Source organism: Guyanagaster necrorhizus, assembly GCF_019112545.1.
Source record: "Guyanagaster necrorhizus MCA 3950 unplaced genomic scaffold BT62scaffold_5, whole genome shotgun sequence".
Classification (NCBI taxonomy): Eukaryota; Fungi; Basidiomycota; class Agaricomycetes; order Agaricales; family Physalacriaceae; genus Guyanagaster; species Guyanagaster necrorhizus.
Genome location: NW_025064884.1, coordinates 705,557 through 730,169, shown reverse-complemented (window position 1 = coordinate 730,169; position 24,613 = coordinate 705,557). Strand labels below are relative to the sequence as shown.

The window sequence follows — 24,613 nt, the reverse complement described above, 5'->3', positions numbered from 1 at the left end:
CAGTTGGGAAGTTCGTCGCGTGGGAATATGACGCGATTCCGAAACATCTACCGGTCAGTCGAGACTGCATATTCGCCATTGCTGACGTCATACAATCAAGATGACTGTGCTTGTCATGTTTCCTTGTGGTTGAGGAAAGGTGCCTGTGTTCCGTTGCCCTTGAATTTTGCATCCGCTGTCGAAATCTCGGTCGTACGATGAGGACTCGGTGATTCCATTTCAAGACTGCTAGCTCGAAACAAACCAGTACCACTATAAAATCTTTGATACAGACAGGTCTGCACATATTATTAGTAGCTGATTGGATCAGATTTCTTGGAATAACAAAGCTGGACCCGAAATGATTGGAATGTAAAATGCATCATCGTGAGAATAGGCACAGCCATTGGCAAGCACTCACCGTGAAAATGATGATTCAAGCAGACTCACCTGGCCAAGTCTTCTGGATTTACGTACCGCAAGCATCGTCTCATCATTAACGACCGCCACCAGACATTTGCATATGCGAGTCTCAGCCGTAGGCCGGGAGTACGTCATGTACCAAGGAAGCAAAACAGGTCCTGGGGGATGAACGAGCACGATCTTGACAAACGTGTGCAAAGATTGGAAATCAGAGGGATCAACTGCGAAACTGAGAACCCAGATGCCAGCCAGAACATTAAATAAAGAAAGGGAACAAGTTGAGCTCATCATTAACTTTCTTAATGACTGCAAGATGGTGAAGAGTGCGAAGAACTGGAGCGACGTGCAGGCCGTTGTCTGCACGTTACGTCCTTTCGATTCAAGACCCTGGAACCACAGAAACTGAGAATAGATATACTGAAAACAGCCAGTCAGCCCTTTGTCCGCCTTATATATGGTCAGGACGGTGAGATGTGAGCTCACCAGTAAGCATGAGAGACATCAGAAACTAGTAGTAGAACCTGGTGTGATGCAACGCCATGGTCGCTCCAACTAGAGTTATTCGATGCTCAGCAAGTTGATCGGAGATCAGAGAAGAGCTTCGACTCGGACTGAATGTTTGCACTTGGCCATTTTTCTGGGGAGCTCAGCAAGGCATGGGCGAGACTTTCTGTTTTCTGACAAAGACAGAATGACACATAGAAACGAATGGCGTACCAAGAAAACAGTACTTCTGGACCTTGTATTCTGAACCAAGCTAACTATGGGCGGGTCTGTGCTCCAAGTGACTCCTCGAGCGGATACTGATCTTTCATTTGGGGCCCGACTTGGGCCCATGTCATCGTTGGATTTCTTTCGTCCTGTTCTCCTGGCGAGTCCAAAAAGAATGTTCAACCGGCGCGGCCTTCACAATTCATATTAGATACTGTCGGTAGTAACTAATGTGAATCGGAAAGGTGCAGGAGGGGAAGAATAACAAACGCCTTGTTCACGCCATTTCAGGCGCATCCTGGCCTGATATTGCTCCGTATTTTACGCTCTGGATCTCACATTTCCGCATCCTTTCACCTCCCTTCACAGGTCAACCGTGGTCTGTCGGGAGAAAAATCCAACCGTTTCTGGAACGTATTCTAAGAGAAAAGGGTATCGATGTTGTCTATCCGTAAAAAGGAAATAAGGACTAGTAACTGACAGCATTAGGGTGTAACCAAGCAACTGGCAGGCCGAAGAGATTTTGTCAGCACAGCCACATGAGGTTACGTACGCCTCTCGGTGCCGCGGCTTTTTGGTTTCGTTTTTTCATTTAAAACTTGGTTAATGCATCGTGATCTGACTGGTGTTTTGAAGTGGAGGAAGAGGTGGAGGTCCGAGGAGGTATGCCATTGTATTAATTGACCAAGGCGCCATTTCAGACAAGTTTTCAAGGGGTCGTCACCGCCGCCACAAGTGCTGGTTACGGTCACCCTTGTTCGCCTTACCCTCTGGTAGTATCCATGCGGTTGGCAAGCACCTGTTTTCCTACGAGAAGCGCATTACCTGGCGCTATGATGGGCGATAGTCAGAAGAAGGTTATTCTAGATTAGCACTGAAACTGCTAAAAGAAATGATGCACGGTCAGCATATACGAACGAATATTCTGACTGATGCTGGGGCTCGTAGTGAAACGTTCCAGTCACGTTATCGCGGTTTATCGTCGGGAGAAGCCGTCAGCATTTTGATCGCTTAGACCACATCTTTCTTCGTCCCCTCTTCCCAAGCAGGGACTGACCCGGCGTACACGGCCACCCGTTCTAGAGGCAACCTCCGTCACTGGATCGACTCTTGTTTCCTTGCCAACGAGCCTCATTGGCGTAAGTAGCGTAACGTATACATATCTACAGCCTGGCCCCCTTGCTAGACGGCTATCCTGCTCACTGTTCACTATGCTCGTCCTCCAATACGGTAGTGTCTAACCCGCCGTATCTGCTCTAGCCCCGTGGAGATTTAATTTGAATCTTCTCTAAATTCTCTAAGTGACCTGAGCGCGGTATCAGCGACGTACTGTACGTCATTGCGATCGTAATTCTTCTCTGACCAATCAGGGTGTGAGCACGGATGCTGACAGGGAAAAGGCTGGATGCCATCGTGCTTCTCATCCCCGTCCTTTGACGACGCGTCCGTCACCTTCACCTGCTCTGTGTTCTCATTTTTTCCTCCTCTTTCTTGATAAAATTTCGACGACGTGCAACATGCATGCTTTCCTTGCGGGCCTTATCTCTGTTGTAAGTTTTTTCTGGCTGCGTTGCTACACGTTGTTTCACCCTCGTCTTGCAGTTAGCTCTTGCACGCACAGTTCTTGCTGAGAATATTGTGATCACTGTAGGCCATAATACGACAAACAATGCCAGTGCGGTGTTCCAACCGCAGAGCGTGACCGCAAAGCTCAATGATGTTGTTGTTTTTAACTGTTCGTAACCGATTTATATTGAAAAGCTTGTATTGTGTGCTGAAGGTATCCCAGTTACGGAAGGAAACCACACTGTTACTCAGTCTCTTTTCTACGCGCCATGTATTTCGGCCAACAACGCCAACTCTACTATCAACGGGTTTGATTCGGGTTTTCGTGATACCGTCAACGGTACTGCGATTACCATCCTCAGTGTCCCCATCACCACCGACATTGAAAACCAAACGCTCTGGTTTTTCGACTACAACACCTGTAGCGAAGGAGGCGTGGGTGGGATTAATGTCAATGAGAGCAGCTCACAAACGCTAGAAGGATTTGAGGTATGTTCATTGCATTCAACATTCCATACTGAGTTAACCCGGAATTACAGCGCAACGCTGTTCGTCTCAATGGTACAGCTTCTTCCACGTCTTCTAGCATGAGTCAAACTTCGACGTCGACGTCTTCCTCATCAACTGCAGAGTCGACTTCCAATGATGCCCAGCGCACGGTCGTATTTGTAGGTGCCGCGGTGATCCCCGTTATCTTGCTATCGGCATTCCTTTAGACCGATTGGTTTTCTTGGGTTGCTTTTTCAGACGCTTTATTTATCAAAACGATTGAATCACGAGTCTTTACCTTCCCTTCATGATATCCTGATACCTGCTCACATCTGCGATCTGTTGCTTATAATTATTGTCCCCTCTCTTGCACATTTGTGTTAAAATATTGCTATCGATTTTTGGTTTTGTTTTTTAAATTTTTTGCTTCCGTCCGAGCACAGCCACGATCTCTCGTGAGCACAATGCCATCATCACATAATGGACCCCGATGACCACAACTTACCCGGCGCCGTTTTGTTACGCGCTGCTGCGACTCCCAATGATCGTCCTTGTCTTCCGACCACCACCACCGCCCTTTCTCCCGCTGCTATGCCCGTTAATATTCTCACCGCCCAAGCAGGCCTCCGGGTTGGGCCTCTATTGCTTGAGACGCTGGTGAAGCATTACTTTGACCGGATCACCAAGGACGCGCTCAAGAAGACGGAAGTCCAACTGAGGCGCGATGAACTTTTGTACGACCAGGCCTTTAGTATCATCAAGGTGCGCTGCTATCATTCCTTGTGCGCCAAGACTGAACTGAAATGTTCTCGGCAGATGTTCCTGGAGGTCGCAACGTAGTGAGTAACTATACCGCCCATCTGTGCTCTCTGATACCAAGGGACATCAGCCATACCGTAGAGGAAGTCCAGGGTTGGTTACTCCGATCCAATGAATGACATTCATTTCAATCCTGACTTCACATCTAGGCTTTGGAAACACACGCACGCCGTCTCCTCCCTGGGTCCGCGTTGTACGAGTGCTGGTGTCAACAACATGCTGTGATGACGCAGCTACGTATCTTGTTCAAGCATTGGGTGGCGAGGAACTTGCACGACGTGTCGTAGGTGGGGTAAAGTGGTGGCAAGTGCGAGGTATCAGCGGGTACGTTCTTGACCCATTAATCTATAGATCTCAGTTAAATATAAACTTAGTGTTGACTGTCAGTGGATAACCGCGAAGAAAGACTGGAGAGAGGCCAAGCGGCGGTACAAGATGCAGCAGAAAACGAAATCCGACGTTGACCCGGTGCAGGAGACGGGTGAAGCAACGACTTATGACAAAGATATGGATGAAATGCGTTGTATCCTATACTTGCACGGAGGTAACTATAGACATACCTCTAATGTTCATTGATTCATATCCCGCATAGGTGGATACTATTTTGGAAGCGTAGACCAAGAGAGGGAAGACATGCTCTTTGAATTCAAACATTGCTGTCCTGATGTGAACTATATAGATATAGCATCCAGCGACATGCTCGTAAAATTAATGGTCGTGTTTTCGGTGAGACTGCACCCTAAAAGTCCTCCTTCATTGTTCATTATGTGTCAGCTGTAAATTACCGTTTAGCCCCCCAATACCCATTCCCTTGTGCCCTTCAAGACGTGTTAGCTGCCTGTAGGACATATCAGCCTTTGTCATCTTTGTGTTCTGACCATTCGATAGATTTGTACTTAATAAACCCTCCCCCGGATGCTCATCATCGTCCAGTCAAGCCATCACATATAGTTGTCGCCGGAGATTCAGCGGGAGGCGGCATATCTTTAGCGCTGCTTCAAGTCATTCGGGATAGTGGTCTACCGATGCCTGCAGGGGGGGTCTTGATATCGCCTTGGTGCGAGTAAGTCCTACTTTTCCACCGTATTCTAGAGTCGTGATAATATCTTTCAGTTTGACGCATTCCTTTCCGAGCATTCATCTCAATACGGATACTGATATCATCCCTAAGTATGGGCTGTCTCTCCAGAAGCCGAGTGTTCTGTGGCCTCCGCCGTCCCAGGAAATGACGCGGCTTGTGCACGCTTCTCTTCGCTCCCGTATACGACAGGCATTTAAAATGGATCCGCCCGAGCCCAACACAACGGTGACGACCCTTGGTGGGCTCAGATGTACTTCAGCTTCCGGAATGCCTGTAGATGTCGGTGCAACGGCGGCCCTTCCTTCACTGAGCTCAGGGAGCCAAACGATCAATATGACTACGGCGTCGGGAGATGTGCTGAAGATTGATCATCAGGTACATATGTACGCGCAGAATAGCCTCTTGGGTCACCCTCTTGTTAGCCCGGCCATGTCATACTTGGGAGGGCTGCCGCCTCTGTTTTTTATTGACAGTGATAAAGAGGTTTTACGCGACGAAATTATTTATGCGTAAGCTGTATTCTTCCGTATTTGTGTTACAGCTGACTCAGACTTTGCCAGCGCCCATAAGGCAGCTTACCCGGAGAGATTCCCCATTAGAGAGGAACTTCGAAATTTGTACCCACCACTTAAAGGTATCGAATCACGACGCAAAGCTACGCGTGTACACTTACAAGTTTACGATGGTAAGATCGATTGGATTATACCGCCACCATCTAATCCGTTGTTTAGATGCTGCTCATACTTTACCTGTCCTGTTCTCGTTTACTACACCGGGTAAGTTTTGCTATCGTGCCATCGCGTCATTCTGCAAGTCTGTCACCGGAATGACACAAACTCCCGAAACCCCCGTTGATGAGTCGTTTTCTGTTCCGAGCCCGCCACACACGCCTACGCGCAAGATGTCCTTTTCAGCTAACATCTTGTCCTCGCCAAAACGAGAGCCGGTGTCCCGTATGTCGTCAATGACGCTTTCTTCCACACCTTCCGAGATGAGTGAAGACGAAAGAGCCTTTTCTCCCGTTCAAGTGGAGAAGAAAACGCTGCGACGGGCATTTTCCGAGTCTGTACGGAAAAGGTCAATACCTCATGCCTGGCATAAGCATCATGAATTGCATCCATTGCCGTCTGCTGAGCATGCAAACGGTGCCACAGTAAATGGGAACGGTGATTGTCTCAGACAGGACAATTCGTCTAGTGGTGTAGCTGGTCCACACTTCCATAATCATCATTCTCATCACCACCATCACGGCTCTTCACCATCACGTCCCGGGGAAGGACCACGTATGGCCGGGGATCCTGTCATTTACGCGGAAACTTTTGTACGTTCAGTTCTATCCGTCATGCGATTTCCTAATCTTATTGTCTATTTTTCAAGGACGATCCGGAATGGAAGGGTATCATGATTCGTGAGCGCGTATCCACACAAGGTGTCATCCGACCGCTCGAACCAGAATCCGAGCTCGATGCTCTGAAAGTCCCTGTAGAGTTCATGGGCGCCATATCCGAACTCGCCGCTCGGCGGTTCATTGAAGGCCAAGCAAAGTTTGACAAGAAGTTCTCCAATGCGGTCAAAGCAATTGAGAAGCACCGGATAGATAATCTCAAGCGAGCGAAAAAGGATACGATGCGGAATATCGCTGTTCTGCAGCATTCTTTGGAGAAGGAAGGGAAGACTGAGGGGGATAAGAGGATCAAGGATGGCCTGCTGGAGGCTTCGGGGAGCTGGAGTTGGGCTTGGGCGCTTGATGCAGGGGAGACGCCTCCGCCAAGCAGTATCGTGTCGAGGCGAGATACCGATGAGGCGAGGCGGCTGGCGAAGATTGCCGACCAGGCGGTCTTTCCGGGCGAACATTCTGTCACGGGCAATAATCTGTGGCAAGTGTTGGTGAACTTTTTGACTGTGACGCCAGACAAGGAGAAAGGGCATGAGCATGACAAGGACGCGACTGTGCGGAGAAGGACGTCGTTGTTCGCCAAGTTTGGTCCGTCGTTGTCGCAGGAGAAGATGCCAGAGGCAGCGTCTCGGTCTTCTGCATAAGCTTGACGGATGGAAGATAGATGTATCTGTTTCCTGTTATCATTTCTTGGCTTGTTGTACCTGCACAACTAACAATAGAATTACTGTTCGCTTTCATGCTGCTAACTGCGACCAAAACTGATCGATATCATTCTTGGTCCACCGCCACCACCACTAATTTGTGATTTCCTTTATTCCTTCCTTGGGAACAAGTCAAACCGCGGATAAAAATAAAATGCTATACAATAATCACCGCTGATACTACTGGTCCGGCTACTAAGAAACCGGGGTAAGCCCACCTATGGACCGAGGAGCGCTGCCATTTGATGCTCTCTCCTGTACTCATGTCTTCCAGCAAACCGCCGAAGAAGGTCGGTGGGGAATACGGGCAAATACGGGCAAATATCGATGTCCCAAAATTGGAGAGCTTTCTGGCGAGAAATGTCCCTGAGGTTCGCTTGCCGCTGCAGGTGAAGCAGTTCAAGGTGCGTCACACTCCTTCTCGTTGTTGGGACTAGGAACTGATGTCCCTTTACAGTTTGGACAGGTAGCGTCTCATTACGGGTGTCATCCACTGCACTGAATATATTTCTACAAGTCGAATCCTACTTACTTCTTGACCGACGCCAGGTGCATAGCTTCGATATCACCACTATTTACGAAGGCTGACCTGGTACAGCTCCAAACGATATGTCTTACGGAAAAAACCTGCTGGCCAGTTGCTGTCGAAAACTGCGCACCAGGTGGAACGGGAATATACGATGCTTCACGCCCTACATACGTTCAATAACAAGCCAATGACTCGTCCTGAAGAACGCGTCCCTGTACCGGAGCCATATGTTCTATGCGAAGATGTGTCTGTGATTGGAACACCTTTCTACGTGATGGAATTTGTAGACGGACGAATCTTTACCGATCCACGGATGCCTGAATCAAGTCCCGAAGATCGAAGAGAATGGTGCGTCTTCGTCTTCTCTAGTCATGGCCACCCTCTTATGCCTCTTTGTACAGCTGGCTGGGTGCCGTACGAGCATTGACTAAACTCAGCAGCGTCGACCCCGTTGCAATTGGTCTTTCGAATTTTGGTCCCTCGACCGACTACTTTCCTCGTCAGCTCAAATCCCTTTCCGCTGTCTCGAAAGCCCAAGCTGCAGCCAAAGATGTCGAAACAGGCATACCTGTCGGATCTATACCCTCCTTCGACAACATGATTGAATGGTACTATGCCAACCTCCCTGACGAGTCCAAAATTGGTCTCCGGATTGTACATGGGGATTATAAAATGGACAATCTCATCTTCCATCCTACGGAGAACCGTGTTATTGGTATCCTGGATTGGGAACTATGTACATTGGGAAGTCCGGTATGTAGCGTCGATATCGTTCTTGATACCTAGACTGAGTGTGTGGTTGACGTAGCTCGCTGATTTTGCCAACTTGACCCAGCCATGGGCGATAAACCCGGCTGACATCGCAATTACTAGGCACAATTTGCTGGTGGCCTTTGGCGCTGAGAACCAGAAAGATGTCCCGATTCCTTTTGAGGAGCTGGAAAGAGAATATTGTAGATTGATGAAGCAGCCGTGTCCCATCAAGGAGCTTGTCTTCGTTCGTAGCTGGATGTTATTCCGGGTAAGCCATATTTCAATCGTAGAGTTAAGATGTTCATCTTCTTTGCAGTTGGCTATCATCATACAAGGGATTGCTGCAAGACACGCCAAACGTCAGGCAAGCTCTGCCCAAGCTGGAGCCTATGGATCCACCTTTATTCTCATGGGTAACCTGGCAAAGATCTTCTTGGCGAAGAATGGTGTGCGGCTAGATGCGAAAATATTCAAGTTGTAGTAATCGCCATATGTAAATATTATAAATTAATTGTCGCTTTTCTACTTGGATTTTCAGTGCGAGTGAGGGCCGGCGGGGCCGGCTTCCGGCTTCCCTGGCTGCTGCCAAACTCTGACCACGATCTTCCACCTTTTCTTGGCTACAAAACATGCTCGCCATGAAGTGTTTCCTGCCTAGCCTTGACCCATATCGTTATCTGGATCCTGGGTTTATTTTGAAGCGTCGCTGAGCACGAGTTCCACAAAGAACGACTTCGAAAATGTTTCGCGGTTCCGACGGACTTGCGCCTCAGCTTTATATATCCAGTTTCTTGGTGCTCAAGTCGAGGATAGAACGACCGGCATAGGTTATCTGGCGAGTTTTCAGTCATGCCGTACTGGTCTAGTCCTTGTTGGAGTTCCTTGCGACTGCCTTCGGGTCCACTGAATATATCGGTATCTATCACCATTTCTCATTTCGTTCCAGATGCAACAGAGTTGCGATCAGTTCGAATTCTCCGCATTCACTGCTCAAGACCGTCGATCTGCTCAATTTCACTGCCAGCATGTAACAAATCCGAATTGGCTTAGTTCAATCATTCAAACAGAGAGCCCCAGAAACATGTTTTAATACCATCCTACGTTCGCACTCTCATTGGATTCTAATCGTTTTTGGTTTACTCACCGTGTCGATAACGCATCCACGCATTGACCTTCGTGGACGTCTTCCCAAGGCTAGAACCGGCCTCGTGCGGGAAGAACCGGCACGAGGCTCAATTTGGTTCCGAGAAAAAATAGATGTAACGGTTTGTTGACTCGGTTTGACTAGCAACTATCATGTCCACGCTTACCATGACTCAGAGTCACCAGCAAGGACGATTTCGCTCCTTCTCCCTATCCCTTGTAGCTCGGCATTCCTCCCCATTATTAGCTCTCCCCGCTGAGCTTATCATCGATATTATCACCTTCGCTTTAACAGAATCCAAAGTCAATGCACTCGCGACAATATGCAAAGATATCACCTGTCTTCTCAACACTATACTCTACCGCACAGTTTCCTTCAGGTCCACTCGCTCTATGTCCCTTTTCTACCAGGCCTCCCGGTCGAACCCTTCTTTGACAACCCACGTCAGAAATTTTACCGTGACCGAGAACTCGGTTCTTGATGCCAACGGATGGAGACGTGTATGGGATATCCTATCTCGAGCCACAGGATTGTTATCTCTGTCTCTCAAGGAGGGTTATCCACCGTCCTCTATGGCTTTGATCCTTGCAGATCCAAGTCATGACAGTCTTTCTGCAGTCACGATACAGCGTTTCCATGCATCCTCCGCATCAGTCGGCCCCGCATGCGTCGCACCTATATCTCATCTCCGTATATGTGAACCCAGCGACCAATGGCACTCTCCTTCTGAGATCCTATCGTCGTTTGGTTCACTCCCTGCACTCACCCATCTACAACTCTGTCGTCGGATGAATGGTAATGAAGAGAATGACTTGGCCTTTGTGGAAGAGATTACATCCATTTTGAGCGGCCGGGCGCGTCTCAGGATGCTCGTCGTGACTGTATTTCCGCAGATGTCGGCGGGCGAGGAGCAGCTGGTGGATAGTGGCATATGGGGTTTGCTGAAGGCGGTCGCGGATGAGCGTTTGGTTGTCAAGAGGAGTGGGTATGGATTATGGCTGAAGGACGATCCTTGGGCGAGTACATGAATTTCTTAGACTTTATAGACTATCATTAGATGTGTAGATATGTCAAGAACTATATTGGAACTTATGTTCTCGAAACGCTTTGAGTGCAGGGGAGCTCTAAAGGCCATTCCAACGAGTTTAGAGAAAAAGCAAGACGTCATCACTGTTATATTATACAGTGAATTCATGTGTAGTCTAGCGAAGAGACCTCATCAGTGGTCGACCTGAGTTACCTTCGAATATATTAGACGGTGTAGACAAAGATAATTCATACTACCCACCTTTCCGCTTTCAACGTGATAAGTCCACCCTATGATGGTAGTATCCTTCAACACAAGGGGATGGCTCTGCAGATATTTGACGTCGTGCTTCACACTTTCTTCCAACTTGGTGAACTCCAGAAAATCAATTCGGTTGACCAGGTTGGCTGCTTCGGGTCCGTCCTCATCGGCAATCTTGCTCTGCAATTCCTGAGTGGTGAATGTCATCATTCCACAATCTGTATGGTGAAAGACGGCTATTTCTCGTGTTCCAAGGAGACGCTGAGATATAATAATACTCCTGAGAGCATCCTCCCTGCGGGATTGAGGGTGAGGTTTCCGGTGTCAGAATACCTGGTGCACATACACTCTGCCTCCTGCATTGCGAATAATGTGTGCTTCTCCAAGCTCAATACCAAGCGACGCGGCGGGACTGACAGAGTCGATAGCAGGATGCTTGACTTTCAAGAACAGTGCACTCACTCGATTCGCGCGTCCATACAAGTTACTGAAAAGCGAAATTCGTGAGGCTGATACAGGTCCAAAAGGAGATGCAGACATACCCACGATGATCTTCTTCGACGGAGGCAAAGCCAAGTCGCCCTTGTTGAACGTTGCAGCATATATCTCGTTGCGCTTGACGAATCTTTGGGGAGTCGACATTGTGGTAGATGAGTAGGATTAGTTCTCGTGTATGGGACATCTATACCGGTGGTAATTAGTCCACAGTTTGCACGAATTGCGCGATGATATCACGAGTACGTCAAGCGTGAGACAACGTGCGGAGGAAATCGTTTTCATTATTCATAGAATTATGCTAGCTGGGCGAATCCTTCAACTCTGGAGAAGAAGGTCAAAGGGGACAAATACCTGACACTGGATACAACTGCCGGGGAGGGGCCCTATCAGTAATGTCGGAATCACGAAAATGTGATAATTATAATACGTACAAAGTACAGATATAATGCAAGGTATCCTGATAATTACAAGGGGTCAAGCAGTCAGTGACCTGTGAAGATTGTCAGCATATATCACGAAGGAAGACTCGAAAATCAGAAAAGAATATGCACATCACGTTGATCAGTGCTTGACTTCTATGTTGTTCATCACAAGAACATCGTGGAAAAGACCTCACCAGAAAATGGATTGCGATACATATCATCGATGCTGGTCTGCCGGCTGAAATCGAGTGTAATACTGCTTGGTCTGATTCTCCATAGTTTCTTGTGTGGATTCTGGCAGGTCTTCTACAAAATGAGCTAGAGAGGGCATAAGGGTGATGATATTTGCGGGCAGGGTGACGTACCGGGAGACCCAGAAAACAGAGCCATAGCCGGGATCACTGTGTTAGCGGGAACAATGGTATTATCCGCAACCTTTGCGCAGTCTTTAATAATAGTAAATTTTCCCTGGGTTGATTGAGAAAAGAGGATAGAAATGATAGAACCGCACGAACAATCACACAGTTTTTCCCAATCTCGACGTGATTCCCTATGGTTGCAGCTTCGACGACGGTGTTGGCGCCTATGTGAACATAGTCTCCAATCTTCATGGGGTAATAGTTAAAAGCGCCGCGATAAGTCTTGTATGGAGGTCTGGATGTTCTTGGTAAGAAAAGAGACAGAAAAAAATGGGAGAGGCCTCACCGCATCACGCAACCTTCTCCTACCAAGCAATATCTACCCAGCGAGATAACGACGGCATGACCAGGACCAGACCGACGCAGGTCTCCACGTATGATAGCCCCGCTAGAGATGATGGTTTTGCCTCCGAGGATGATATTTTGCGGTCCAGCGATTGTCGCTCGTCGTGATACCTTGTTTCCAGTGTCCTACAATACGACACGTCGGTTCGTACGCGAATCCAGAGAGAACCTACCGCACAGTTTCAATGAATTCCGATTTGGAATAGTAGATTGGGCCGTCCATGGGAGAATCTGTCAGTGTCAGGTGGTGGCTGCCGAGAGTGCTTACAGGTAAGCGGCGCGGCCGTCCTGGATGCAAACCACCATGTTGCCCCGACTCGCCTGTCGCCATATTAATGCCTTTCATCGTTCTCTACTCAGGCCTTGCAGCGCTGTCGCATCGTGGCGGATCCTGTCGACAGCAGCGTCGACGACCTCTCAGAAATCATTTTCCGCCACCGAACCATCTGAACAACATGTATACCACGGGCCTCTGAGCAACACCTTCAGACGGCTCAAGCTCTTCTCTTGGACAACTCTAGGACTCACCTCAACTATATCACCCTTCATGTTCGTCATCGAATCCAATTTACCGGCAAGCGCTCGACTTTCATTGGCTACAATCGCGGTTACGACATCGGCAGCGAGTACGGCTATCGTCGGATGGGTAACCCACCCGTACGTAACTTCTCTTCGCCGGTTAGAGCCCCCGACCCCAGGAGGTGTACCCGAGATTGAGATGACCACATATTCTCTTACTCTGAAGCCAAGAATCACCCGGGTACGTTTCGAAAATCATGTCACCAGACTTGTATTATGATTGAACCACGCGTTCAGGTCTACGATCCCGATTTTGTTATTGATACGTCCCGACCTTTCGCCAAATGGGAGCTCGCCAAATCAGTTGCTCTACCTGTCGAACGACGGCCTACAATCCCAGTTCCAGGAAGCGAGGAAACGGTGGCGGAAACTATGGATTCGAACGGTGAAGTGATCGGTAGTTGGGTGGTTCGTTGGGCGGAAAATGGTGAAGGGACTTGCCGATCCATTGGCAGCGTAGTGCGGTTGGTCCCCAGCTTTGTATTCTACTTCATTATAACTGAAATTCTAATAGACATTTTAATGTTCACCTTGAACTTTTACGATAATACTAATCTTTGAATTTCCTCTTCGATTTCGTGGTCATTTTCAATAAGGCTACCGTTGGCTCTTTGAATATCCTCGGTTGTCAGTTCCTTGATGGATGATTGTTCAACACCATATTGAGACCTGACGCCTGCAGGTTCTGAATGACACAGCGTCAAACCGACACGCGCTCAACTCAATGACTTTTGTCGTTATCAGGACACAGAAACTCGGCACCGCTCGCCTACTTCTCTGCCTCGGGACACAGCTTTCTGATTCGCTTTCGTCAAGATGGCTTGCAAGTCAAGTTTCCTCAATGGTAGAGGTCGCAGATTCTCATCGTTCAGAAAACTCCCAGGAAAGAGAAGGGACAATACTATGCTCAGACGCAGTCCTCTTAATCCCAGCTCATTGCAAGGAAGCCAACTCATACGGGAGCCGTCAACCACTTGTGACATGAGACTGAATATCCGGACGTGCTTTGGGCTTTTCGCTTCTGGAGGACTTTGGTTATAAGTAGTCACCCGTGAGACCCGTGGTCTAAAAAAACCTCTCAAGTAGCAAGCATGCCTTTGGAGCTTGACACGGTCTAACTCCCTTATCCTGCATCCCAGAGTACACTGACACGCAGCGTCCAAATTGGAGCTGAAGGAACGGAAATTATGCGAGCATGCTGGACACCATTCGAAAAGGCGAATTTGTAACGGATTGCTTACTTTCTTCAAATGAGTCCTTGCCTATTGGACATGATCCATAACGCTCCTGACGAAGATCGAGTCCGTGAAGCGATCAGTCAACTCAGTCGTTACGCCTGGAAAATCCGCGGCCTCGGGAACCGACAGCAGCAAAGGAGGGTTAAAAAAATCCGTAAAAAATTTTGTGATAAACTAGTCAACCAACTGCAATGGTTGTTGCGGCATAGAAGTCCTGTTGATACATAGAGCTCGTCCTAATAATACATTGGTCGCGTTACCCAACACCAGCTTGTCTACATATCCTGAATGAATGTCATGACATGTATTCATAAAGTACAATGCGGTGTATGGTTGTAATACCAAGATAAGAGTAATGCGAGCAATAACAGTTGAGTGGGGGGGCGAATAGCAAGAGCAACACTAGAATAATGTAAACGAAGTACTTTTGTCTAAGATGCCTGTAAATAAACGAGAAATGGCAAGGGCAGAATGAGAGGAAAGAGAGGGAGAGTCAGGTTTAGTCTTTCTTCTCAGGCTCAGGTTCTGACGAAGATGACGACGCGTTCTCCTCAGCGTTGCGCTTCTCGTACACCTACAAAATGAAGTGAGCATTGGAAATGGGGGCAAGTGGAAGGTGCGCACCTTGCTGAAGAGACCCAGGGACGCCTGTTGTGTCTCGTTGATCTTCAGCCGAATGGTCTCAGCATCAACGGAGGGATCAGCAGCCTGTCCCTTGACAGCAAGCTCTCGCAGCTCTGTGATGAGCTTAGCGACCTTCTCCTGTTCAGCTTTATCGATCTGGTCCTTGAACTCATTCATAGCTACGAAAAGGTTGAGATTGGGAACTGTGTCGAAAACCGGCTTTCAAATTGAATGCTTACCCTTCTCAGTATCAGCGCAAACAGAGTCGGCCTTGTTGGCTTCCTCAATCAAGTTCTTGCGGAGCTTGTCTGTCTCAGCGTACTGCTCGGCATCAGAGACCATCTTCTCGATATCCTTTTCACTGAGACCGGAGGAAGAGGCGATGGTCATGGACTGATCCTTGTTGGTAGCCTTGTCCTTGGCAGAAACGTTGACAATACCGTCTGATACATTCGTCAGTGAGGACTAAAACGAGAGCAACAGACTATGCCACGTACCGGCATCAATGTCGAAGGTAATTTCGATTTGAGGAATGCCCTTGGGAGCCGGTGGAATGCCGACGAGGTTGAAGTTGCCGAGGAGCTTGTTGTCCCGGACAAGCTCACGTTCACCCTGGTAGATTTTGACCTCGATGGCCGTTTGGCCGTCGGCAGCGGTCGAGAAGACTTGCGACTTTTTGGCAGGGATTGTGGTATTACGGTTGATAAGCTTAGTCATGATACCACCGAGGGTCTCGATACCTAGAGAAGTAGACCTGAGAATGAGGACGACAAACACAGAATTCAAATACACACCCAGTGAAAGAGGAGTGACATCCAGGAGCAGAATGTCCGTAACGTTACCAGCCAAGACACCACCTTGGATGGCGGCACCCTTGGCCACAGCCTCATCGGGGTTAACACCCTTGCTGGGCTCCCGACCGAACACAGACTTGACGGTGTCACCGACGCGAGGCATACGAGTCATACCACCGACGAGGATGACTTCGTTGATCTCAGTGACCTTGACACCAGCATCATTGAGTGCCTTCTTGCAAGGCTCGACAGTGCGTTGAACCAAAGGTGCGACCAAGCTCTCGAACTGTGATCTCAATAGCTTGGTGTTGATATGCTTGGGACCGGAAGCGTCGGCAGTGATGAAAGGCAAGTTGATCTCCGTTTGTGTTGTTGACGACAGCTCGATCTTCGCCTTCTCTGCAGCTTCACGAATACGTTGGATAGCCATACGGTCTCCATTGAGGTCAATTCCGGACTCCTTCTTGAACTCCTTCAAAATATGATCAACGAGGAGGATGTCGAAATCTTCACCACCCAAGTGGGTGTCACCGTTTGTTGACTTGACCTCAAAGACCCCCCCTTGCTTTTCCAAGATGGAGATATCGAAAGTACCTCCTCCGAGATCATAGACAGCAGTGACGGATGATTCACTACGGTCCAAACCGTATGCCAGGGCAGCAGCGGTGGGTTCGTTGATGACTCGAAGAACGTCTAGTCCAGCGATCTGGCCGGCATCTTTGGTAGCCTGCCGTTGGGCATCATTGAAGTAAGCAGGGACAGTGACAACGGCATGGCTGTCGTCGGAATGTCAAAATATGTGTATGAGACACCGGACACAAAACTTACTTGACTTTTTTGTTGAGATATTGCTCTGCAGTTTCACGCATTTTGGACAACACCATTGAAGACAGCTCCTCGGCAGACTAGATGTAGAAAATTAGGATAACAGATACACAACGACAAGACAACACTCACGAAGCGCTGCTTCTGACCACCATTTTCTACCTCCACAGCTGGGCGGCCATCAGGCTTGGCCACGACAGTAAAGGGCCTTTCGGAAAGGTTTCGGTATATAGCGTCCAAGAATAAAGTTTCTGCTCACCAGTGCTTCATGTCTTCCTTGACCTCCTTGTCGTTGAACTGCCGCCCGATTAGCCGCTTAAACGCGAATACGGTGTTGGCAGAGTTGACGACAGCCTGACGCTTGGCGGGTAAACCGACAAGACGCTCGCCGTGCTTGGTGAAAGCGACAACGGAGGGTGTTGTCCGAGCACCCTCAGCATTCTCAATCACTCGCGACTCTTTGCCCTCCATCACGGAAACGCAGGAATTTGTCGTTCCCAAGTCAATACCGACGACAGGGCCTATAGAAGGTTTGCTGAGCTGGACAGATCTTGAATAAAGGCAGCTTTTGCGTACCGTTAACTTTGGAATTCATATTCCGCGCAATCATGGCCCGGGGAATACCCTAAGAAATAATAAGACTTGGAAGGGACATAGAAAGTAGATGCATACCGCATAACGGCCAGTCCTGGAGACGGAGGAGCGTAGAGAACGAACAGCGGTGAACATAATGTGGAAGGATGAGAAAACGCAATTCCGGTCTTGGTCAAAATTTTTTATCAAGTTATGTAAGCGTGCCGGCCCAACCCGAAAATTCGAGAAGAAGATGACAAAGCGCAAGCCTCTTTGAGAATTGAGTGAGTAAAAGTCACTGTGGACGACGAATATGTTGATAAACGAAATAATTCTTTCAAAGCATCATTGAGTCTTACCAGCGCATCCCAGACTGCCCACCCGTTTTCCCTTTCGCATGGTTTCATCTTATCTTGTGGTTATACGTCTCAATGAGTATACCTGGCTACCATGTCTTTTCCTGAGCCGTGTATATTGGTGACAGTCATGCAGCAGTTTTCGCCTGGGTGCTATACACACACATCGTGTTTGGACCACCACCGGATCATATGGCGCTCTTCCATGCGTGTGTGTACGCCTGGACGAGTGTAGCGTCACCCAGATTACAGGATTGAGGGAAAGCTTTCATCTTTCTCTTCTCCAGAGTTGAATATTCGGCGGTCACAATGTGTGCACACACGCCCAATGATATCACCAAAGCGGAATCTATCAACTCTAAACTGTTATGGAACTAGCGTCTTTATTTTCGTACAGCATGCACTATATTCAGGTCCTACGAGATGTAAGTGTATGATATGTTATATGATATAAGTTAAGTCTTCAGTGTTCCCACAATGACTTTGGAATCTCGAGTTCATGCGAACTGTATGTTCCAAACAGCTGCGACTACAACGAAAATTATAGCTGTCCATGACTGGCTGAACACCTCCGCAGAATTGGTTTCGGACAACTGATAGGAAAGTCAGATCATGAAATACCGTTTGAGTAATAAAACACTCACAGCTAGGGTATTATTTCCATTTCCGAGTCCTAGATGGTTCTTTGCAGCAACGTATGGCTGCAGCCCATCGATGGGATTAGGTATGGGTGCGGGAGACGCTTGGGCCGTAATAGCTGGGAAGGAATTCAGTAAGTGCACAAGACAGTCTAACTAACTTTTGTTTACCAAAGGACAGCATGAACGCGATAAAAAGAATGAAAAATACGCGGACAGAGATCATCATGAAAGGAGGACGTTATGAGCTCGGCTCTAGTTCAAGAAGTGAAAATGGGTTTTCTGATACTCACAGCGATTACACCTTCGCTTTTATAGTGGGCTCTTCATCTCAAAGAGGAAGAGGAAGCTTTGATCTTTGAAAGGGAAGTCCTAACTGAGAACAAGGCCGAGGAAGTAACGAGGAAGTAAGGAATTTTTTGGTCGACGGAGGGAGTCGATGTATTTCCGGCAACTTTGTATTTTGGTTGTAACAGTCGGGTCCCTACTGGTATCACGATAATTGAAACAAATACTGTTGTTAAGGGATATCCTGTCCTGCGGTGATATGATTGCTTGCCGATTGCAAACTTGCACCACGATGCGCATGTCATCGACATAAACTGCAATAATCTCAATGAATTCCTATCCTCCTGAACTGCTGGTTCAGCTGGCACCGGTCATGTTCGTGGCCGGCCTCGATGCTCCTTCTCCTCAATCTCCAATCGATGCAGCGCCAACGAGACTCCCGGATCCTTTCACCCTTCTTACTGCTCGTCTTCGTGAAGCCTTGCTCTCCCAGCGCAAAGTATCCATCTGGCAGCCCGACAAGAACAAGTCATTTCAAGTCCTTTTGGTCGACAAGGACATCCGCTTTCCTCCCCGGAAAATCGGGCCTCAGGACGACTCGCAGCATGCCGTGCCGCATTCTCCCCTCTCTCCATTGACGCCTTCTTCCCCTTTGTATCCTGACGGGCTCATCGCACCCATCTGGATTCGCAAGCATACAACTCTGGTGCCGTCAGTATTCGTGTTATTCCTGCGCCTCTTCGAATTTCCCCTACACAATCTCCGGTCGCCGTTGGACGCTCCAGATCCTGATCGCGAGAAGGACAGGGAGCAGGAAGAGCGGAAGCGGGATGGAGAGCTGGCTTCATATGTCGCGTCGAGGAAAAAGTCTACTAATGAGCGCAACATGAAGCTTACCGTGGTCCTCATGGCGAGCAGAAGGATGCTAGGTGCGTAACCATCGGCTCATACTGTATCTGTTCTCACCAGCATCAAGACGATCCTGCACTGGATGCTAGATTAACCTTTATACGAAAACAGAGTGGCCTTGATGCCAGAGCTGCTTTGTTTGTTCTTAGCCCCGTAAGCTCCTCGGAATTGGGCGACTTTGTACAGAGGTAAGCATGGTACCCTGAATGGTACTCTTGCTCACTGTGTAACTAGCCTTCAGCAAGCGTTGTACGAACCGGCAGTGGAGTATTACACTTCACATTCCAAGCGTGTCAGGCGTAAACGGAACCGTCACACCCAAGCCGTATCATCATATTCAAACCCTCTAAGCCCTGTCGGCCATCCTGGAACCATACGGCCTCTGCGTCCGGAAGGTTGGACTGTTCGGTATGAATACAAGATGGCTTGCTTTGCCGAGTTCCGAGGGGAAGATGAAGTCGCTCTCAAGTAGGGCATCCAGTTTCGTCAAAATCGCACTCTTATAAGTTTATAGACACTATCAGGACGCGTACGAGGTTCTTGCCGTGATGTTCGGTTCCATGTCAATTCTTCCACCCCGCACCAAGCGATGGGCTGAAGCCAAAGTACTTGCTGATTGTATCAACATCAAAGTCCGTCAGTCATCATCCCTATTGTCTTAAAACGGTCAGGCGAACAGAATTGCTAGATAACAAAGCTATACCTGTATAACAACGAACACTCCCTGGCATTGTCCCACCATACCACCCACATCAGAAAGTTTGGTGATCTATCACGGGGATGGGGGATTGGTGAGGAGACTTTCGAGTATTGGAGTTGGGTGGCTCGACAGTACGTGTGCTTTGGCCTAATGCGTCGTGTGACCTTCTCTGATACACTTATTAAGGTACCGTATTCTCGCAGAGCTATTGGAACAAGGGACGCATTCAACGCTCTCTCTCCCCTCTCATCGTCCTGTTGCTTATAACACCGCCCTCTATACTTCTACGGCTCAGAATCCATCCAGCTCTCGAGGGTCCACTCCCGCGTTAGAAACGGATGCATTGCGATCTTTGGGATTGAATCCGAGCTATGCTTTGCAGCATCCAGGGTTCTATTATTACATGGCTGCCAGATGCACAGAAATGAGAAGAGAACGCTTCCTCATAGCGTTGGACGCCGAGGTAGGTATTCGTTTCCATTCAAACTTTTGTGCCTTCATTGATTGGATCATGGGCAACTGAACAGGGCGTCTCCAATTCACCAGGCTTTGCAAACGAGAAGAAGGTCGATCACCTTGTCATTATTCTCGAGGTAAGATATTTTCCTGCATCTTGATGCCATGCTGACGATGTCTCCGTACGCAGTTGTACACCAAGTCATATGAGCTGTTCAAGAAATATACCCCAAGCTCTCAAGGTCAAAGCCAAGCTCGGCTGACCCTCTGGATCGCATATCGCATCGGACAAACATATTTTGATTCTGGTAAGTTTGACATGGCGATCCGGTACGTAGAATCAATGTCGGTTACGGCGGATTGCGGTTAAAGATTATGCAGCTTCTTTGAACGAATCGCGAAGACATACCGCCGCGAGAATTGGGATCCTATGTTAAGGCCGCTACTAACGACGTGGTACGCTTGCGTTCAGCAACTCGGTGACGTAGAATTGAGCGTACGGCTGCTCATTGAAATGTTAGGGCATGGTCGGCTTCATCCTTGCCGTTTCTCTAGTGCTTCTTCCTGATGTTGTTTTGATGTAGGCGTCGACGAATCAGAGGAGCCAGAAACACTTCAGGATGATTTGCTTGCGGTTCTAAAGGTTAGTCCTAGTACCAAGACTATTTTTTGACTGCATGATCACCATTAAATAGAGCACGGTACCCTCATCGCCGGATGAACCGTTCATTATCGACCTTTCCGGATCGCAACCAATATGTTTGTCTTTCCCCCTGATTCTTACCAAGGAAAAAAATCAAAACTTAGCATTATCCTAGTTGATTCCAATGTCGTTTTCTGGACTCATGAAGTGAAGGTCGGACAACCCGTTGCATTCCAGGTCTCAATCACTGCGCCTTCTGACGTGGCGATATGCGAGCTCCCTTTCATGTCTTTGTCCATTCGATTTTCAGACGATACTTTGCCATTGGTTCTTCTTCAACATTCAGGTGCCGAAATAGACGAACCGTCCAAGGTTACTCATATTAACCTTGGACATATTTCCAAGACAGGCACGGATGTGCCGCCTACTTTAAAAACAAATTTGCGATGGAAACAGGATTCGACCCTTGTATTGTCAGGAACATTCTCATCGGAGGTCCCAACAACGCTCAAGGTCAGTTGTCCTGCCCGTTACATGTGACACGATGTTAATGTCCTAATTCACCGTAGATCGAGGAGCTTCTCTTGACGTTGACAGAGGGTACATGGAATATCCAGATACCAATGGATCCATGCAGTTATAGACACAAGATCCTGCCTACGAGCAAATGGCTAGCTTCGCTGAAGCCTCTGAAATTCATCAATGTCAAACGTGAAAATTCATCTTCTATGATGTGAGTTCGCAATATATACAATCCGTTGAGCCCCGTTGACATGTTCATTAGTGTTCGTCATCGCTCCCATAATGTTTTATTATCGTTAACGCACCATTCGCCTGCGTGTATCGACGAAGTATATCCCATTTCCATCGAGGTTACGAATGCCGATAATAGAGAGCTGGAGGTCACAATGGATATACTTTTGCAGCCCACAGAGGTCGACGATGCAGGTACGCATGCATACATGCAATTAAAGCTCGAGAGGCAGCTGACACCATTTTGCAGTCAACTCGATAACTCTTGATGACGAGCAATCCTCTGGTCTTATCAAGGGCATCTCTTTTGGCGTCCTTATGCCAGGCGTGAGCTCAATCAAAACCTTGAATCTCTTCAACACAGGCGGTGCTGGGGATAGGATGATTGATATATCCATTCAGTCACGGGTATCGTCGAGAGATGATCCTAAGGAAGATTTGTCGAAGTCGGATATGGAAGATGTGTCAGAGATTCTACAGACGCTGACAGTACCTACTGTCAAAGCGCTCAAAGTCACATATGACGTCGCATATAGGCGTCATTTGGATGAGCGGCTGGGGTTAGCGGATTTGAGAAGGTTTGAAGAAGACTTTTGGGATGATGGTGAAGCAGGAGAGGCTCTTGTGACTCTCAGGTTGGAGTGTGCGGGGCCGTGGGCCTTGGAGTTGCAGAAAGTTACTCTTGAAAGACAGGTGCGATTCAGGCAAGATGCTGGCCAATGCCTGATTTAACGCGCTTTACAGAACAATGATGGTGCAAAAGTTTTGGAAACATCGACCGATATGTTCGATGAAGCGGACTTCTCCTCAGGTATGCTACCGTGCTCTCATCTTGATTTAATCTTAACTACGGCTTTAGAATATGTTCCAGGCGACGAGTTCTCGGGCTTATGTCGGATAAGCCTGCAAGGGGGTGAACAGTATATTCCTGGACCGGGTACCTATCTGGTCCAGTGGTGTAGGTACGCACGTTCGTCAGCCACTTGACCCTGAAAACTAATAAAAATTCTGTAGAATACACGATGACGGAACAAGAGGATCGACTTCAACGAGTGTATTCCCACTTCCTTCACTGCGACTGCCTACCGATGGCTTGGTTGGACTCCTCCAAATATCTCCTGTTGCTCGACTACACCAAGCCCTCCCACTAACACTGAGAATATGCAATAATCATCCTACGCGATCAGCGACTTGTACCGTCCATGTGGAGCCCGACCCATCTGATGGGTTTGTTATCGCTGGTCTGCGTAGCGGTAGGGTTCCTATCCTCTTGCCAGGGACGGAGGAGAAGATACTTTGGAATTTGATTCCCATTGAGTGTGGGTATATCAAGCTCCCGAAGATAAAGGTCGTTGATCACAGGAAATTGATCATCAACGTACAAGGAATAGGCGAAAGTGAGGTGGAAGGCCAGGCGGTCAAGATTGTCGATGTCAGACTTGATCGGAGAAGGGAAAGTGTAATTGCTGAGAGTAACGAGACGGAGCAGGAGGGCGGGAAGAATACAAGGCCTCCAGATCCGGAGAATGACTCCGAGGAAATATGGGGTACTGTGCTTGTGCTACCGTAGCCTTTGTAAACGTCGATGGCATTTCAAACATATATGGTACACAGTTTCCATCAGTGCTTCGAATCGTTAGGGTATAGTCATTATAATCATAAGAGCTCATGCGAGCCAGATCAGTAATACTTGAACGTTTTTCTAGAATCACCAGTTTAGACGATGGGTCGGCGAGGCGAGAGCCTGAGCGTGAGACGCTTACCTACGAACACCGCAGCAGAAGCACGCTCTGGCAGAAAGGGTTATTACCGCAATCCACGTCAAAACCACGGCAACCAAGACCATCCAAATTCCGTTGCCAAAATCGATACCAAGGTCAATCTGACTTGACAAGCTTGGCAGCTCCTTCTTGAGGGTCAACACTAAGGCTAGATCCACCCCAAATACGACGGTTCCCAGGAGTGCTGTGGTAATTGAGATAACGAGGGCCATAATGGCTAGCGCATGCGATCCAAGAAACATAGCTGGGATGACCGCGGCGAGAGACAATCCCGCTGAAACGAGATGAAGGATGAGGATGACCAGGAGACCCTTCAAAGCGGCCTGGACGAGGCTTGCATCCACATCCAGGAGCTCGGTTACTGATGATGGTACATCGTAACCAAGCCTTGGGCCAAAACACTCTCCATAGCCCAATGCACTAGGAATTGTTTCTCAGTCTGGGACGAGGGATTGTATATAGTAAGATCCTCACCTTAGTGCACACACACCCCACACTCCGAACCGCAGCTCTGTCGCAATGCTTGTCGCCGGTTGGTCACTCTCAGCCGTCGAATAGACTCGGACGAGGTATATGGTTTTGATTATGGGCAAGGAAATACCGACGAGGAACAGAAACAGGAAAGCAACGAACAGGAGCGCTAAAGAGACTATAGAAATCTCGTGATGAACGACGAAGGGCCTGTAGTGAGGCTTCATGCTGGTGGAAGGATCAGTCGATGCATTTCATGGCGTATAGGAGCTGACATTATACTACCTGCAATGTTGGACAAGTCACCTGGTGGTCTTCAGCGATCCAACGAACGAACGTAGAAAAGGAAAATGAGGGATCTTGACTAGACCCTGCTGCGTGGACTCATTTGACTGATTGGAGAATTCGAAGCTCCATGG

General features: G+C 48.3%; 12 protein-coding genes across 12 annotated transcripts; 7 read left to right on the top strand and 5 right to left on the bottom strand.

Moving 5' to 3' along the window:
- Positions 1–2,630: 2,630 nt before the first annotated feature.
- Positions 2,631–3,395, top strand: BT62DRAFT_978914 (uncharacterized protein; the record flags this gene model as incomplete). Its single annotated transcript, XM_043189391.1, has 4 exons — positions 2,631–2,663; positions 2,716–2,848; positions 2,903–3,168; positions 3,219–3,395. The coding sequence occupies 4 exons, from the start codon at positions 2,631–2,633 to the stop codon at positions 3,393–3,395; spliced, it is 609 nt and encodes a 202-aa protein (XP_043043222.1).
- A 254-nt stretch (positions 3,396–3,649) lies between these two features.
- BT62DRAFT_944224 (alpha/beta-hydrolase) lies at positions 3,650–7,210 on the top strand. Its single transcript, XM_043187909.1, has 13 exons — positions 3,650–3,930; positions 3,985–4,007; positions 4,058–4,080; positions 4,137–4,311; positions 4,362–4,531; positions 4,580–4,613; positions 4,667–4,713; positions 4,762–4,827; positions 4,876–5,050; positions 5,101–5,577; positions 5,629–5,753; positions 5,800–6,389; positions 6,446–7,210. The coding sequence occupies exons 1-13, from the start codon at positions 3,760–3,762 to the stop codon at positions 7,106–7,108; spliced, it is 2,739 nt and encodes a 912-aa protein (XP_043043221.1). The 5' UTR covers positions 3,650–3,759; the 3' UTR covers positions 7,109–7,210.
- A 35-nt stretch (positions 7,211–7,245) lies between these two features.
- On the top strand, positions 7,246–8,943 carry BT62DRAFT_944223 (kinase-like protein). Its single transcript, XM_043187908.1, has 7 exons — positions 7,246–7,572; positions 7,626–7,634; positions 7,686–7,717; positions 7,767–8,045; positions 8,099–8,450; positions 8,506–8,718; positions 8,767–8,943. The coding sequence occupies exons 1-7, from the start codon at positions 7,414–7,416 to the stop codon at positions 8,929–8,931; spliced, it is 1,209 nt and encodes a 402-aa protein (XP_043043220.1). The 5' UTR covers positions 7,246–7,413; the 3' UTR covers positions 8,932–8,943.
- Positions 8,944–9,594: 651 nt separating this feature from the next.
- BT62DRAFT_928453 (uncharacterized protein) lies at positions 9,595–10,758 on the top strand. The gene has a single exon (XM_043185510.1). It carries the CDS (start codon positions 9,747–9,749, stop codon positions 10,620–10,622), a length of 876 nt encoding a protein of 291 aa, XP_043043219.1. The 5' UTR covers positions 9,595–9,746; the 3' UTR covers positions 10,623–10,758.
- BT62DRAFT_928451 (carbonic anhydrase) lies at positions 10,695–12,015 on the bottom strand. Its single transcript, XM_043185509.1, has 9 exons — positions 11,997–12,015; positions 11,812–11,870; positions 11,732–11,747; positions 11,624–11,682; positions 11,425–11,564; positions 11,345–11,369; positions 11,229–11,294; positions 10,883–11,177; positions 10,695–10,834 (listed from the first exon to the last, which is right to left on the bottom strand). The coding sequence occupies exons 5-9, from the start codon at positions 11,522–11,524 to the stop codon at positions 10,814–10,816; spliced, it is 507 nt and encodes a 168-aa protein (XP_043043218.1). The 5' UTR covers positions 11,525–11,564; positions 11,624–11,682; positions 11,732–11,747; positions 11,812–11,870; positions 11,997–12,015; the 3' UTR covers positions 10,695–10,813.
- Positions 12,016–12,019: 4 nt separating this feature from the next.
- On the bottom strand, positions 12,020–12,789 carry BT62DRAFT_885999 (dynactin subunit P25; the record flags this gene model as incomplete). The annotated part of the gene is made up of 5 exons (XM_043182861.1): positions 12,020–12,120; positions 12,168–12,270; positions 12,318–12,456; positions 12,508–12,692; positions 12,745–12,789. The coding sequence occupies 5 exons, from the start codon at positions 12,787–12,789 to the stop codon at positions 12,020–12,022; spliced, it is 573 nt and encodes a 190-aa protein (XP_043043217.1).
- A 57-nt stretch (positions 12,790–12,846) lies between these two features.
- Positions 12,847–13,712, top strand: BT62DRAFT_928449 (uncharacterized protein). The gene is made up of 3 exons (XM_043185508.1): positions 12,847–13,326; positions 13,383–13,609; positions 13,660–13,712. Exons 1-3 carry the CDS (start codon positions 12,871–12,873, stop codon positions 13,691–13,693), a joined length of 717 nt encoding a protein of 238 aa, XP_043043216.1. The 5' UTR covers positions 12,847–12,870; the 3' UTR covers positions 13,694–13,712.
- On the top strand, positions 13,703–14,263 carry BT62DRAFT_603236 (uncharacterized protein). Its single transcript, XM_043181562.1, has 2 exons — positions 13,703–13,772; positions 13,828–14,263. Exon 2 carries the CDS (start codon positions 13,870–13,872, stop codon positions 14,128–14,130), a length of 261 nt encoding a protein of 86 aa, XP_043043215.1. The 5' UTR covers positions 13,703–13,772; positions 13,828–13,869; the 3' UTR covers positions 14,131–14,263.
- A 257-nt stretch (positions 14,264–14,520) lies between these two features.
- On the bottom strand, positions 14,521–17,406 carry BT62DRAFT_963145 (heat shock protein 70). Its single transcript, XM_043188672.1, has 10 exons — positions 17,299–17,406; positions 17,203–17,251; positions 16,886–17,147; positions 16,759–16,834; positions 16,630–16,706; positions 15,802–16,577; positions 15,505–15,747; positions 15,247–15,450; positions 15,008–15,186; positions 14,521–14,957 (listed from the first exon to the last, which is right to left on the bottom strand). Exons 1-10 carry the CDS (start codon positions 17,353–17,355, stop codon positions 14,883–14,885), a joined length of 1,998 nt encoding a protein of 665 aa, XP_043043214.1. The 5' UTR covers positions 17,356–17,406; the 3' UTR covers positions 14,521–14,882.
- A 646-nt stretch (positions 17,407–18,052) lies between these two features.
- On the bottom strand, positions 18,053–18,422 carry BT62DRAFT_1002033 (uncharacterized protein; the record flags this gene model as incomplete). The annotated part of the gene is made up of 3 exons (XM_043176805.1): positions 18,053–18,148; positions 18,200–18,312; positions 18,365–18,422. 3 exons carry the CDS (start codon positions 18,420–18,422, stop codon positions 18,053–18,055), a joined length of 267 nt encoding a protein of 88 aa, XP_043043213.1.
- A 432-nt stretch (positions 18,423–18,854) lies between these two features.
- BT62DRAFT_1002032 (uncharacterized protein) lies at positions 18,855–23,512 on the top strand (the record flags this gene model as incomplete). The annotated part of the gene is made up of 18 exons (XM_043176804.1): positions 18,855–19,410; positions 19,458–19,578; positions 19,625–19,858; positions 19,905–20,022; positions 20,079–20,221; positions 20,277–20,553; positions 20,618–20,683; positions 20,737–20,876; positions 20,928–21,073; positions 21,131–21,189; positions 21,242–21,305; positions 21,365–21,702; positions 21,759–21,922; positions 21,974–22,137; positions 22,193–22,635; positions 22,687–22,753; positions 22,802–22,904; positions 22,957–23,512. 18 exons carry the CDS (start codon positions 18,855–18,857, stop codon positions 23,510–23,512), a joined length of 3,759 nt encoding a protein of 1,252 aa, XP_043043212.1.
- A 189-nt stretch (positions 23,513–23,701) lies between these two features.
- Positions 23,702–24,421, bottom strand: BT62DRAFT_886449 (uncharacterized protein; the record flags this gene model as incomplete). Its single annotated transcript, XM_043182880.1, has 2 exons — positions 23,702–24,143; positions 24,198–24,421. The coding sequence occupies 2 exons, from the start codon at positions 24,419–24,421 to the stop codon at positions 23,702–23,704; spliced, it is 666 nt and encodes a 221-aa protein (XP_043043211.1).
- Positions 24,422–24,613: the final 192 nt, after the last annotated feature.

Bases quoted from the DNA above. Each gene is read 5' to 3' on its own strand.
- BT62DRAFT_944224 (XM_043187909.1), top strand. From the start codon at position 3,760: ATGCCCGTTAATATTCTCACCGCCCAAGCAGGCCTCCGGGTTGGGCCT. The intron at 4,614-4,666 runs GGAAGACATGCT...TGAACTATATAG, and splicing joins GGAAGCGTAGACCAAGAGAG to ATATAGCATCCAGCGACATG. The intron at 6,390-6,445 runs GTACGTTCAGTT...CTATTTTTCAAG, and splicing joins TCATTTACGCGGAAACTTTT to GACGATCCGGAATGGAAGGG.
- BT62DRAFT_963145 (XM_043188672.1), bottom strand. From the start codon at position 17,355: ATGTTCACCGCTGTTCGTTCTCTACGCTCCTCCGTCTCCAGGACTGGC. The intron at 17,252-17,298 runs GTATGCATCTAC...ATTATTTCTTAG, and splicing joins CCAGGACTGGCCGTTATGCG to GGTATTCCCCGGGCCATGAT. The intron at 15,187-15,246 runs GTAAGCATTCAA...ACCTTTTCGTAG, and splicing joins TTGCGCTGATACTGAGAAGG to CTATGAATGAGTTCAAGGAC.
- BT62DRAFT_603236 (XM_043181562.1), top strand. From the start codon at position 13,870: ATGACTTTTGTCGTTATCAGGACACAGAAACTCGGCACCGCTCGCCTA.
- BT62DRAFT_928453 (XM_043185510.1), top strand. From the start codon at position 9,747: ATGTCCACGCTTACCATGACTCAGAGTCACCAGCAAGGACGATTTCGC.
- BT62DRAFT_928449 (XM_043185508.1), top strand. From the start codon at position 12,871: ATGTTGCCCCGACTCGCCTGTCGCCATATTAATGCCTTTCATCGTTCT. The intron at 13,327-13,382 runs GTACGTTTCGAA...CCACGCGTTCAG, and splicing joins TGAAGCCAAGAATCACCCGG to GTCTACGATCCCGATTTTGT. The intron at 13,610-13,659 runs GTTGGTCCCCAG...AAATTCTAATAG, and splicing joins TCCATTGGCAGCGTAGTGCG to ACATTTTAATGTTCACCTTG.
- BT62DRAFT_928451 (XM_043185509.1), bottom strand. From the start codon at position 11,524: ATGTCGACTCCCCAAAGATTCGTCAAGCGCAACGAGATATATGCTGCA. The intron at 11,370-11,424 runs GTATGTCTGCAT...TTCGCTTTTCAG, and splicing joins GTCGAAGAAGATCATCGTGG to TAACTTGTATGGACGCGCGA. The intron at 10,835-10,882 runs GTGGGTAGTATG...ATATATTCGAAG, and splicing joins ATCACGTTGAAAGCGGAAAG to GTAACTCAGGTCGACCACTG.
- BT62DRAFT_944223 (XM_043187908.1), top strand. From the start codon at position 7,414: ATGCTCTCTCCTGTACTCATGTCTTCCAGCAAACCGCCGAAGAAGGTC. The intron at 8,046-8,098 runs GTGCGTCTTCGT...CTCTTTGTACAG, and splicing joins CCCGAAGATCGAAGAGAATG to CTGGCTGGGTGCCGTACGAG. The intron at 8,719-8,766 runs GTAAGCCATATT...TCTTCTTTGCAG, and splicing joins GTAGCTGGATGTTATTCCGG to TTGGCTATCATCATACAAGG.